The sequence below is a fragment of the Pan troglodytes genome, chromosome 13 (genome assembly GCF_028858775.2).
Source record: "Pan troglodytes isolate AG18354 chromosome 13, NHGRI_mPanTro3-v2.0_pri, whole genome shotgun sequence".
Classification (NCBI taxonomy): Eukaryota; Metazoa; Chordata; class Mammalia; order Primates; family Hominidae; genus Pan; species Pan troglodytes.
The window spans coordinates 45600035-45614503 of record NC_072411.2 but is presented as its reverse complement, the minus strand read 5'-3'; the positions used below and the strand labels follow the sequence as shown (position 1 = coordinate 45614503).

At 34.9% G+C, this 14469-nt stretch overlaps 1 protein-coding gene across 6 annotated transcripts in view; it reads right to left on the bottom strand.

The window, feature by feature from the left end:
* ARHGAP15 (Rho GTPase activating protein 15) overlaps positions 1-14469 on the bottom strand; it is a 638999-nt gene that overhangs the window by 205262 nt on the left and 419268 nt on the right. For all 6 annotated transcript variants that reach the window (XM_001157299.6, XM_063790436.1, XM_016949756.3 and 3 more), the window contains one exon: positions 6459-6536. In XM_001157299.6, coding sequence (XP_001157299.1) covers positions 6459-6536 — 78 coding nt within the window. The remainder of the gene's footprint in view (positions 1-6458; positions 6537-14469) is intronic.

The window sequence follows — 14469 nt, the reverse complement described above, 5'->3', positions numbered from 1 at the left end:
AAAATAAGTAGCCAGGATTTGTGTGTCTTGGAGACTGTCAGGATTCATAAACTTATTTTTGGACTATAATGTAAAAATCAGAAACTAAATGTGCATGAACATGAATAACTTACTCTTTTGACCTCTGTGTTCAGCATTATTTACTAATGCCAATACATTTTCTTAAGCAGCTAGAAAACAATACATGCTTCATCAATAGTCTTTGAGCTCCCTGACTCAATGTAGCTGAAAAATGAGGTCTAAGAAAGTTTCCAAAGCCCTGAATGATGTTAGAGTCTGGCTCTTTTATGATCAAGTGATCTTTTCAACTTTAATGGGAAAAATAAATCATTGTTAAAAGATAATCTTGTCACATGAAAGCCAAAAAGGTGCAATATCAATGATTCAACTTACCAAAAAACCACCCTGTGGAATGGAATAAAGCAAATAACAGAGTTTGTTTCGTTGTTGCTGTGATTGGCGGTGAGAGTAGAGCAGGCTTAAGGAAATACCTCGTTTTAAAAATAATAAGAGGGCAATATAAACTTACTTAATAGAAAAATGAATGGACTTGATACAAGGGCTATTTTATAAGAACAGAAATTTGAAATCCTTTTTCAGATCTTTTTCTGTTTCATCCAATTGCTTATTTCATGATGAAACTGCCAATTGTTCACATTCTTTCTCACTTTCTCTTTCTTTTATTCAATTTTTGATGCTGCAAATAATATGAAAAGCACAGGGATAGCTACTAAAGTTAATGCTTGGCTTTGCTTTAAGGTACAAATCTATATTAAAGTAGTTTAGGTACAGTTGATAAACAAAATTGTTTTTCTAATAGTTTGTTTTTAATGGAGCTTATTCTTAGCATGTTTAAACTAAGCACATCCATCTCTTTAAGCCAATATCTAATTTGGATTATTATGCCAATAAAATCTGGGTAAATAATCTACGAGACTATAAATTAATGAAAAAAATCCTCTCATTTAAAACAAATGCACATGTGTGTGTGTGCTCACAAACACACAAACAAGATTCTTGATCATGTAGATTTATAGCATTTGTATATTTTGTTCCTCCTTGTTTGCACAAGTAGAGAAGGTTGTCCTTAACAGTTTTTCTTCAAATTTTGTTTCTATAAATGAAAAACATGTCGGCCGGGCGCAGTGGCTTACTCTGTAATCCCAGCACTTTGGAAGGCCGAAGTGGGCAGATCACTTGAGGTCAGGAGTTTGAGACATGGTGAAACCTTGTCTGTATTAAAAATACAAATATTAGCCGAGCTTGGTGGCGGGCACCTGTAATCCCAGCTACTCAGGTGGCTGAGGCAGGAAAATCGCTTGAACCCGGGAGGTGGAGGTTGCAGTGAGCCGAGATCACACCACTGCACTCCAGGCTGGGTGACAGACCGACCGAGACTCCGTCTCAAAAAAAAAAAAAAAAAAAGAAAGAAAAAGAAAAAAGAAAAACATGTCTAAAATCCTGGTAAGAAGTAATTTTCTTCAGTTCAGGAAAACAGAGAGAATATTTGTAACTGTGTACTAACAGACACCCATCTGGAAAATTCCCAGTCAGTTCTTCCGGCAATGCTTCATAGCTCTCCCATTGGCTCATGGGCTTGGGAAGGTTCATAGCTAGATTTTTCCAAAAAGAATGCCAATCTCTCTTGTCCCTTTCTCAAAGGGTGAAAGAGGATGTCTAAGTAATACCAAGTGAGTCTGAACTGAATTTGTAGTTTGGGCAATAAGCCTAAGGCATAGATGGGCAGCTCAAACCCAAGTATCAATGTGGGAAGGAGGGGGAATTTAGCCTGGGGGAATTTCCAAGACTTTCTGTCAAAAGTTCTCAAGACATGCAGCATCCTCCATGCTGAAGTCTGTCCTTTGCAAAGTACCCCCCATGCAAGAAAAGTGTAAGGAGGTCACAGATCATTCTGAAGAATCAACGCAATGTCGCAGGCTGATGACAGGTTGACATCTAAGGTCATGGACCAGTTTTCTTTGGGGATGCCTTCACAAAGCAGAAGAGCTGTATCAGCAAAATGTCACTGAAAGCTGTCACCAAATTCAACAAACAGGGCAGAGTGCTGCTCACAAACGCACCAACAGCCTAGTAAATCAAGAATCCTCGATCCCTTTCCCAAAGGCTGCAACAGAATAGCGTGTTAAAGTAGTTTCTTGGGCCAAACATAGATACATAAAGCCATACAGAGAATGGCAATGCCAGGCTTCTTCCTAACTGTGATGTTTGGCGTTTCTCCAAACAGCTCTTGAACAATTTTAGCAAAACTCCAACGGTAGTACTCATCAGTTACCAACACCAAGAGGCGGGGTGTAAAGGAAAGTCATGAATGAGCGTGTGTAGCATGAAAAGACTAATCTCTGCTTTTATAAAGAGATAATCAACAGCTGATGAATTGGAAATGCAGAATAATGGCAGTGGTTTGCAGCATAGGCTCTGAGTCAGACAGATCTGGGATCTAGTCTTAGCTCCTTCACTTATATGCTGTATGACATTAGGACATTATTTACTATCTGAACCTCAGTTTTTACATCTGTAAAATGGGAATAATAATAGTGCCTACTCTATGGGATGTAAGAAAGGATTAGATTAAATTATGTAAATAAAGTGCTTAGTACAGTGCCTGGCACATAATAAATTATGAAAATGCTGCTTACTTTTATGATAATAATTACTATTATCATCATTACTAGTTATAATTAGGAAATGCTTTTCAAAAGTGAACACTTTGAATGTAACTTGCATGTCATCTGAACTGGAAGTATAATAAGGGTATCTAATTCCCACTGATTTAGTAAGTCAAATAGAAAACCAAAACAAATTGAGTCATTCAACTGGTGTATTTAGAATTGCTGATGATTATAGCATTCAAGAAAGTTAGTGAAATACATAAATTGCAATTCATCTGTCTTGAAAATCTCAAAAATCAGTTTTTATTTGTCTAGTCTAACAGTGGGCAGGGCTTACTTGTTTAAAAATGTATATTTAGAGCCTTCTAGAAAATAAACATGTGCAAGGTGAATAAAGAAGGAATAAAATATGTTAATACAAAGCAGGTATGCAAAAATCATTTATGTTTCAGCTTAGACTGCAAAAATGATGCACTGCCTTTACATAGCACTTTATGCTTTTCATGGAATTTTCCCTGCATTGCCAGTTTATTGTATTAGACACACAGAGAGAGGGCCACAGAGGGCCACATGTACACTTACAATCTCTTTGCACCCAGCACTGATTATTTTCAAGTCAGCTCTACTATTAGAGTCCTGGTCCAGATGGAGGGGAAGGTATGGCATTAGCAACAAGGTTGTGGGGCCAGTCCAGAAAACGCATTCAAAGGATAATCTGATTAGCAAATTTTGAAAGGGGTTGGTATATGCATTTCACTTATCATCTAATTCAAAAAACTCCATAACACAACTTGGACAAAGTTACCAGTATCAAAGGTCCTAATGTAGCATAATTTGTGTTGAGTATGTTGCATTCTGACAGTGCTATAAACCAGGGAGACAGTTTACTGACAATTCTGTGCTACCAGATACCAACTCAGGCCTCTGTCCAGCCTTACATTGTCAATTCTCATGGAAACATGAGCAGTTACATAGCCTCAGAGGACGCTGAAGTTTGGATTGCAAAAGACGAGATGGACAGATTTCATATTTTCATTGCAGATTTTTTTCTTTGCCTTTTCAAACTGCTGAGCATAGTTTTTTTAAAGGCAGGAAATGCAACTAGTGTTTGTTTCTAGCATGGCTTCTGTTTTGAGATTTCTTCTTTGTAGAAGAAATGTGTTGCCCAGCTGTCTAGAATCCCAATCAGGATATCGTTTCAGCATAAACTATATTGTAAGAATGATTTTAGCTGGTTATAAGCTAGAATGAATATGAGGCTAGGGCTATTTTATCCATATTTTACCCACAGAGGGGGTATGCTGATTCAGTTAAATGGAAATAATATAAATGAATGAGGTAAAGTTTAGTTCTGTGTTTTGCCCAGGAAAGAGAGTAATTGTGAAAGACAAAGAATTGCATTAGTGAACAAGCAGAGCTGTAGAGATTCTCAGTTATAGAGATTCTTAGAAACAAGAGTCATGTGGCAAGTGGCCAAAAGTATTGCAATCAACATTTAAAAAACTGGTTCAACCCAAGTTGAATTGCTGGAGAACTGAATGCTTTCCAGTTTTAATACTTCTCTTACCTGCAACACCCACACACATTGTTCAACAAATATTAATTAAAAACTCCCTGTATGAGGAACTCCTTGTATGGAAACACCAAGGCTAGAACTGGTTAATGGGAAAAGATACAAGGATGATTCAAGTCCTACCTTTTTAGAGATTTGTGAAAGAGACAGACATTTCAGCCAGTATCCTATTTTTTGATTCCAAGACTTACAAATTTTAATGTTTCTGAAATACAATCACCGAGTACATTTGATTATATCCTTTCCAAAAGTTGGCATTAAATCTATGGGTCTTATAATAGATGGAATTTTAAAAGTTAGATGTGAATGTACTACCGTAAATTCAGCTACTCAGAGTAAGGGGAACAGAGAAGAAATCTGACTGGAGGCTTCTTGAATGAAATTGCTATAATCTGGGCCTTGAAGAAAAAGAAGAAATCTACCAGGCTGGAAGCTTGTGTATGTGGGATGGGAAGGAAAAGATAGGAGGATATTGAAAGTAAAGGGAAGAGCATGTGCAAAGACATCAAAAAACACAACAGTATGTAAATGTGGGAGTACAGTTTATATATTAAATGTATTATGAAAAACATTCAGAGGACCTGAAGCCAGCTATTATAGAAGCTAAGTGGGAAGCTAGAGTACAAGGATTTGGAGTTCTTCTGAAGACACTTTTGACTGTTTTTAAGTAAAAGGAAAACTAACATGAGTCTGTCACATTCCTAAGTGTCATAGATGCTACCCAGTTTAATTTTCCCAAATGTTTCCAAGGCATCCCCCTACTGTTTTTCCTGATAGGAAACAGAGGCACAGGGAGGTTAAGATGCCAAGGATACAAGGAGAGAGTCTAAGTTCTACCCCATCTGTATGATTTTAAAACCTATGAGCTGTCTATAACACCAACTTAAGATGTGTTGGTCTTCTTGTTTTTCATTTTCTAATTTCTTATTTTTACTTTTTGAATTAATAGACTTCTTTTAGAGCAGTGTTAAGTTTACAGAATAATTGAGCAGAAAGTACAGAGAGTTAACATGTACCTCCTCACCCTTCCAAAAATTTTCCCTATTAATAGCATCTTGCATTAATGGGGTAGATTGTTATAATTGATAAGCCAATATCAATACATTATTATTAACTAAATATTATAATTTACATGAGGATTCACTCTTTGTGTTGCATTTTATGGGTTTTGACAAATGTGTAATGACATGTATGGGTAATTACAGCATCATACAGAATTGTTTGCCCTCAAAATCCCCTGTGCTCACCTATTCATCTCTCCCTCTTTCCCCCAAGCTCGTCCTACTGCTTCCACTCATCTTTTACTCTCTCTAGTTTTCCTTTTCCCAGTATATTGTTGGAATCATACCTTTTCACACTGCCTTGTTTTACTCAGCATATGCATTTAGATTACTCTAAGTCTTTTCATGGCTTGAAAGCTCATTTCTTTTCATCCCTGAATAATATTCCATTATATGGATGTATTCTGGTGTATTTGTTCTTGCACCTATTGAAGGACATCTTAGTTGCATTCTAGCTTTGCCAATTATGAAAAAAGCTGCCGTAAATATTTGTGTATAGGTTTTTGTGTGTACATGAGTTTTTAACTCATTTGGGTTAGTACCAAGAAGTACTGGATCATACAATAAAAATACATTTATTTTCATAAGAGACTGCCAAATTTTCTTCCAAAGTGACTCAATCATTTTGCACTTCCACCAGCAATGAATGAGAGTTCCTGTTGCTCCACATCTTGGCCAGCATTTGGTGTTGTCAGTATTTTAGCCATTCTAACAGGTGTGTAGTGGTATCTCATTGTTTTAATTTACAACTCTTTGATGGCATATGCATTTCCTAATTTTTTCTTACCTACTATATATTTTTCTATTATCTGTTATTTTGACTTTTACATTTTCCATCATTCATTCTTTCATTCATCAACATATAGTAAGTGTCCATTATAAGCCAATAACATTTTTTGAATCTGGGTCATTTTTCTTTTACTCTTTTTCTATTCTTTCCCCCATTTTTATTTTGACATGTTCCATTCATTATTTATTTCACATAGACTATTAATTTGTTTCTCTGTATATGCTATTCTTTTCTAGATAAACTAGTTGGTTATCTTTTACTTTTCTGATAATTTTTAAATTTCTTCCACTTTCACATTCTCCTGTTAAAGTTTTATTATTATTCACAGTACATACAACACAGTGTATGAAATATTGTTCCATATGAAACTGTTTGAAAAAATCTCTGAAGTGGAAATCACTTACCTTGGTTGACAATAAATCTTAACTTCTGTATTGTTGCCAGATTGCCACTAACTCGATATATTCCATCAACATCTAGACCTGAAGACAAAGGGCATATTTTATATTAGCACATATAGGAATTGAGATGGTTTAAAAAAAATCTATGAAAAGAAGGAGTAAATCAAATATCTATTCTTCTCAGAGAAAACCAATTTGTGTGTTCTAAATTATGCAATCTTCAAAATTTTAATCTCAAAGTAATCATGGTGTTCAGTCTTAATTAAAATTATCATCAATAAATTTGAGTCTAATTGAGGCAAAAAGAGCAGTGGGTAGAATAGGATTACATCATATATTTAAGGTTCATTTACAAGGAAAATATAGGAATCCAACTGGGTAGGGGGGAAACCTCCAGACATTTGTGTATTATTGCCTTTTTTCTGCAAGGTAAAATAACTAGAGACATTTGTAAGACATTTGCTACTGGCCTGACTTACTGTCTTCCTGCCTTTCTGTCTCTCTTCTTTCCTTCCTCTCCTCTTCTCAGCTCTTTTTCTTCTCTCCATTTCTACTCTGTTCTATTCTATTCTATTCTATTCTATTCTATTCTATTCTATTCTATTCTATTCTATTCTATTCTTGTTTTCCTGTGATTGTTACAGAATAACATATTTTGATCTGATTATTTGAAACTAAAGAGTAAAAATTCTATTCTAGATATAATGCTAGTTTGATAATTTCTAATGTATTATAGGTAATGAGGTGCTCCATTATGGAGAGAAAAATTTAAAAAATCTTTAGCGAAATGGTAAAATGAGTTTCAGATTATTTTAGAACTGGTCATCTGTAATTCAAAATAACTTATCCTGGCAGTGAATTTCAATAATCATTCACTTGTTTTCCACACATCTATTTATAGAATCTAGTTAATTTCTTGGCCACGTTACGAGGACAATGAAGAAACAGGAAAACGAAAAGGGAAACACTTAGTCAAACACTATAATAGTATCTAAAAATGCTGAAAACATGATTTTAATGTCAAGAATGTATATTCTTTGATGTGTCTGGGCACTCAGGCCTAGGTGAGATTGCCAGCAGATGCAGAGGTCTTAGCAGTTTCTCTGGGGAGGTGGTATAGCATCATGGATGATCATTGTAATTCACAACAGTATTAAATAGATTGGTAGAAATTATTGCCATAGTATAACAGAATAAAGGCTTCCCAAAGCTCTTTACTGGCATAAAATGAGCTCATTTATTGCTTTACCATTTTACACACTTTGTATTAGGAACACTTCTGCCATTGTGCAAAATATTTCATTGGAAGGTTAGGGTAGAATAACATCACTTATAACATTGGTAATAATGGCTTAATTTAAGACAATCATTCACTATAGTTTTTACTCTTCCATGTAATAAACTTTAGGGTTACTTGAGATAATTGCAATAAAATGGAATAGCTATTAACAAATGTATTAATTGATGTGACTTTATAGTTCTAGAATAATCTAAGAAATTACTGAGACTCTGTCTCTTCCTGAGAACTATAAATTGTGAGGAATTGGGTGAAGCTGGACACCAGTTAGCCAGTGGTGAAAGTTTCTAAGACATATATATTTGTAAAAATCAATATATTTTTTCTTCGTGATGCACAAATTACCTCCATTAATCTAAGTCTACTCTGGTTTGTTTGTTTTAAAGTACAATTTCTGCTTGACAGCTTAAATGTGATAATAGTCCTAATTAAAATTTTCCTAATATTTAATTCCTACTTTTAGTATTGGTCTATTTTGGTCTTAAGTTCATGCACTCACACCCAGAATGTTAAAAAATTAATTTACAAAAAACTTATCATTTTCTTTTTTTCCTTTGTCATTAGATGCTGTTTGGTACTTAGTTTTAACCTATGAAATTTTAAATAACGTGATAGATTTAAAAATATTAAAAATTGTACATTCAAGTGTGTCCTTCTCAAAGTTTTCCTTCTTAATTATTTTGAGCATATAGCTACTGAGGAAATTATTTTAAAATTCTTCTCTAAAATCACCCTCAGAGGCCCTGAAATGTTTACAGAAAAATGTTCATAATGGCATGCTTGGGGGTTTTGGGGAGAGTTTTGGATTTGGAAGTAGACAAATGGCATCAGAACCATGAGTGGTGAATAAAGTCACCTTGATGCTTGCCACCACAAACAAACAAAGTTTGATCAAATGAATGTGGCCCTGATTATTTTCCCATGGATTATCAATTGATTTTAAGGAATTTAGAGAAAAATAATTATTTTAGAAAATAGAAACATCAATGGAATATGTGGGTCTATGTTCTCTAAAAGAGAAATTCTAATTTTTTAAAAAATCAATCAAATTAGTCCTATTTACAATGATTAAAGATAAAATGTGAATATCTATTACAATAAAAATGAGAACATTGTGTGTTTTTAAAAATTTTGTTTTGCTAATTAGCTAGACCCTTATCAGAGGTCTATTATAAATGAAATTATTTGGATTTCAAAATTTAATTGCAAATAAGGGCCTTACTTAATCATCATTTTAATATGCATATTCATTTATACAAGGTGTAAAATCAAGTGCATGTCTATTTTGAAGTTAGCACTCTTCCTTTTCAAATATTATTCTATATGCTACTGAAATGCATAGAGTCGTAAACTGGTTTTTAACTGATGAAATTCTCTGTATCCAAAACTTCTTTTTTCTCTTAGACAGTTACAATATAAGAAGTGCTTTACTTGGTCTTTCATAAATTTCTGTAAAAAATTTTTTAAGTCCAGTAATCAAAACCATTTGAAAAAGTAGTATGGATTGGACATATTACATATAAACAATTGGAAAGCAGTATACTGTTTAAAGAAAGCAGCCTCATCCTAAAGTAATAACGCAACTTTCTTTTGGCATAAAAGGAGGGAGCACAGCTGGTGGAGACAGAGAGGGTAAATCAGACCTGTGCTACCGCTGTGGTTGTAGACCTGAGTCACAGCAGAGAAACTGCTCTGTGGCTGGAGATAGAAACCAGAAAGTAAAAGGGAGTAAAGCAAAACATATTAGATGCAATATGAATCTATCTTGACACAACTTCCAAGCCCTTTAGATTCAAAGATACCAACACTACATATCTTGTGAGTGATAATGATCTCTGACATTAGCGGCTCCTGCTTTGAATGGCTCATGCTCTCCGGCTATCATACTTTTTAAATTACATAAATAGAGTGAAAATGACAAAGTACATATTAAAAAGGAGGGTATTACATTTTGCAAAATAATCTGGAACATATCAGTGAATTTTAACAGTTATAAATTATATAGGTACAGTCTTGATTTGCTTTCCCCTGAATGGCTCACAGAACAGCAAACCCAAAGTTCTAGGACTATTACCCAAATTACAATTATTCACGTGCCATCCTCCTTTTACTCCAAGAACTTTGAAAGTTATGCCAAACCAAACCAATGTAAATTGGTGGATTTGGACATCCTTTTCATGACCACATTATCCTTGCTGGATTGCAAACTACTTATTTTGGAAATATAATTAGACTTCGTATGATTTTTAAATGACCAACGTCTTCAAGGTACCTCTTTTGTGCTTGGAGAAGTTGGTGAAAAATCGCTTTAAGAGGTACCTCTTTCAAGAAAATAACATGACTGTAAATGCTGACAGGATTTTTGCCTGTTATGCTAAAAATACTTTGGGAACACGATAAAACTAAGTCATTTTATTTTATTTTTTTTAAAATAAGACTGGCATTAATGGTAGTATGAAAAATTCTCTGAAGAAATCCACATTCACTGAAATATTGTTTATTCGTTCATCATCAGCTGACCTTCTTATATTTCAAAATAGTGTTTACTGTTGGCAGAAATCACTGGGTATTGCTGTAGGGGATTTTTAAAAGTCTCCCCCTGCCTCCCCCCCCCCCTTTTTTTTTCTCCTGAAGAAGCTTAGACTGGGATAGACACACAATTAGGAGTTATTAGACCAAATGGTGGTCTAAGCCCAGTGGAAAGAATGCAGCTGTCATGAGTAATTCCCACCATAAATCTTAGACACTTTGCAAAAAGAAATCTAAGACCAGATTTGACTGGCTTATCTGCCAAAATATGGACAGTTTTTGACAATGCAGATGAGTCTGTTAAAAATAGTTGAAAACTGGTTTAGGTAGCATTCTTCGTAGCCCGAATGATGGACAAACCATGCAGATGTGGAGTTTGAGCCTGGTTGAGTTGTGTGCCCTGAAAGCCTGCTTGTTTTTCTAACCCATAACAAAATGCATCTGAACCTCTACAGTCTGCAAATGTGGGCTGGGAATTTTGCACAAACAGTCCCTCTCCTGAGATTTATGGCCCTTCCTAATTCCTAGGAGGCCAGAGCTACCACAAGAAGTGCCATTCTCGCAATACTTTGAACTTCTGGCTTCTCCCTCCGGCGAAAATCTTTGAGCACAGGAACACTCAGGTTGTCCTCAACCGCTGCACGTTTCTGTCTCGGTCCTTCCAAATTTCTACTTGGGTTCTGAGCTAAACATGAGAAGCTCTGGTGCCATTCAGACCTACGCCTCCTCCTCTAAGTTGAAACGAGTGTTTCCAACATTTTTTTGCTAGCTTATTTGTTCACACACTTTAAATTCGATGACTGAGAGTACAGGATATAATTTAAAATTCTAATCTCTCTTCCAACGCAGTGGTGTTGATTTTGTACCTATCTGCCATTTTAATTTAATTATTGTTAATTTCTTATGAGACACCCATCCTTCAATAGCCTTGCTATTTCCTAAGAATGATTCCCTTAGGAAATAGCTGGCACAATTTTGATTTTCAAACAAGAATCATTGTATTCTATAGGATAACTATATGACTTCATAAAAACCATTCTAAAAATATATAGTTTTTTTTTTTGCTATATTTCCATGGTTAAAAAAACAATAAAAAATGCAAAATTGAACCATATAGAACAATATACAATCAGAACTAAGTACAGTAGCTGCCCCAACCTGCTTTCCAAAGATAGTTATTGTTAACAGCTCTATTTTAGGCCAGGCTCAGTGGCTCACACCAACAATCCCAGCACTTTGGGAGGCCAAGGCAGGAGAATCACTTGAGCCCAGGAATCCAAGAACAGCCTGGGCAACATAGTGAAACCTATCTTCCCCCCCCCAAAATTTAAAAATTAGCCTGGCATGGTGGCACATGCCTGTGGTCCCAGCTACTCAGGAGGCTGAGGTAGGAGAATCACTTGAGCCCAGGAAGTTGAGGCTGTAGTGAGCCTTGATCACACCATTGCGCTCCAGCCTGGGTAGACAGAGCGAGGCCCTGTCTCGAAAAGAAAAGTTCTATTTTCATTCTTTTTGTTAATGTTAATATGTCATATTTCTGTTTATTAATTTATTAACTTTGAATGGTATTTATTGATTTCTCAGAAAAGATAAAGAGCTTAGTGCATTCATAGTTCCTACCACTTATCTGTACACCCTCTTTCTCTTCATTGAGTTAATTTGCCTATTTCTATATCTTAGCATATCAAATTATCTCTGAGCTACGGAAAACAAAGCAGTATATTTACTCTTACTTCTCTCTACCACTTCCCTTCCCAGTTTTATTCTTTATGCATTTGTTTATATTCTTAAAATTTGGGACATTTTGTTTTTTATAACTATTTTGTGACTTATCTATGGGTTAATAATAGCCACTATTTTTTAAAAAGGGAACATGTTGGGGTTTAACATCAAAATTTAGTTTCACAAAGGAGAGCTCCCAAAAGTTAAGACTTAACTTGTCCTCTTCCTCCTTTCTAGGTTTCTTCATTTCCTCAGATTAAGTGCTGCCCAACAGAAGTTTCTGCAATGATAGAAATGTTCTATGTCTTTGCTGTCCAAACCAGCATTCACTGGCCACATATGACTGGCTACAGAGATTATTAACCACTTGAAACGTGGTTAATACAACTGAGGGACTTAATTTTATTTTATTCAGCTTTGAGTAGCTTAACCACACGTGGCTGGTGATGACCATTTTAGACAATGCGGCTCTAGGTCAGCATCAACTACCCTCCTTCTCTTGTATTCCGTTGTTATTCTTTCTTGGATGAAGTTTAAGAAGTTTCTTGATTCATAAAAGTATGTGATCGGTAATTTTTCTTACTTTACCCATCTGACTGTTTTCTTTTGCTTCCTAATTGATTGTTGACTTGAGTATTTATTTCAGTTTCATAATCTTTTACTTTTCTAACTTTGAAAAATAAATGTTCCATTATCTTCTAGCATCCCTGCTGTTAAGTCTGATGTCAGATTGATTCGTGACACTTTGCAGGTAAATTTCTTTTGCTCTTGGATTAAAAAAAAATTCTCTTTAAACTTATAGCAGTAAAATGTCACTCATATGTGCTCCCCATCTGGGCCTTTTCATTTGGAAAACATTTTCTTATATTATTTGCTCAATATTGTTTTCCCTCTATTATCTCTCTTCTCTAGAATTTATTTAAGATGGACTATCAAATATTGGATTACCCTTAAGATTGAGACTGATTAAACAGTGGTCATGGGTACCTCTGTATGTGTCCAACTCTCTCCTTCCCCACAACTTGTCCAATCTTAAATGAGAATGGTGTGTTGGGGTGTCTCGCAGGATAAATGGGTGGTGAGTAGACAATAGGCCAGGGGTTCTCCCCAGTTATCAAAGTAAGGAAGACTTAACTTGGGATATAGAGAAATTTACCAATTTTGCACCTGGGCAAAGGTATATCTAATTCTGTTGGAGAAGACCTGAGACACTTTCTTCTCCACTGTCTTCTTTCTCAGATGCCAGCAACTTTTCCGTCCTTACAGAAATTGCTCTCAGGCTCAAGCACCTGCTGTAGGTGCTTCCTTGGTGCAGGATAAAGAAAGAGGAGCCCAGTTCTCACAGCTGTTAGATCCTGTTATTTAATGAATTACTTTCTTTACTGCCCTCTTGACAATTTCTGTTTTTGTTTGTTGACTCCAAGTTTGGTTATTCTCTGGGACACCCCTGGAAAGAACTGTGCCTAATTGTGGTGTCTGGGAATGGTGTTTCTCCTGATTTCATTTCTCTATTTGTTTGATCCCATCTGCTTCCTCTCTTCCTGGAATTTCTATTTCTCATCTGCTGATGGCACCTTTTCTGTTTTCAGCACCATTATCCGTTTTTTTTTTTAAACACATATTTTCTATTATTTCATTGGGATTTTTTTGAGGAAAGAGAATCAGACATGCTTTTTTGAGTCTGCCAACTTGAATGTGAGGCCTACATTGTTTTTCATAAAAAAAGAACTTTAAAAACTGAAAACAGAAGTTTCATTAGTTTGGGAAGATACTATTATATTATTTTCATTATTGGTACATGGGAAATAAATGGTGAGGGATGAAACTATGAATATTTAAAACAGTTGTTACGTGATTCCAATTCTAATGTTGGAAGTATAGGTTGATACAGGGTTTCAGTACATCTCTCATTTCATGTTTCTTACTCTTGTCCTTTTCTGTGTTTATAGAAATTCCTACTATCATTTATGCATTTTTCAATTCTCCTTTTATTACTGAAGTTGTTTCAGTTTTCCGTTTCTTTTGTGAGCCTTTTCTTTTCAATTTTTATCTCATTTTGGTTTTTTGTTCTACCTTCCTCATATTTCTGCTATGAATGCTTGCTTCATAGACACAATTATTGCAACAAGTTTTTCTTTGTAATGTCATAACAAAATACCTTCAATTTTTCCTTTATTATTTTGTTTGCTTTTGGTTATCATCATTATCTAGATTTTATTGGCTCATTTTTGATTATTCATTTCTGAAAAAAATTGTATTTAATTTCCCAGGTATTTGTAGGGGATTCATAAGGAAAATAAGAATTTTTATTCTCTTAAGACATGGAAGAGATAAATATTTGTTGTAATTTTTCTTTAATGTTAGACTAAAAAGAGGTCACTAAGAGAAGGATTATTTTTTTCGTTTCTAAGAAAATGGCTTAGAACCTATGATACTAAAAAATGAGCAATTATTTAAAATTGTTTA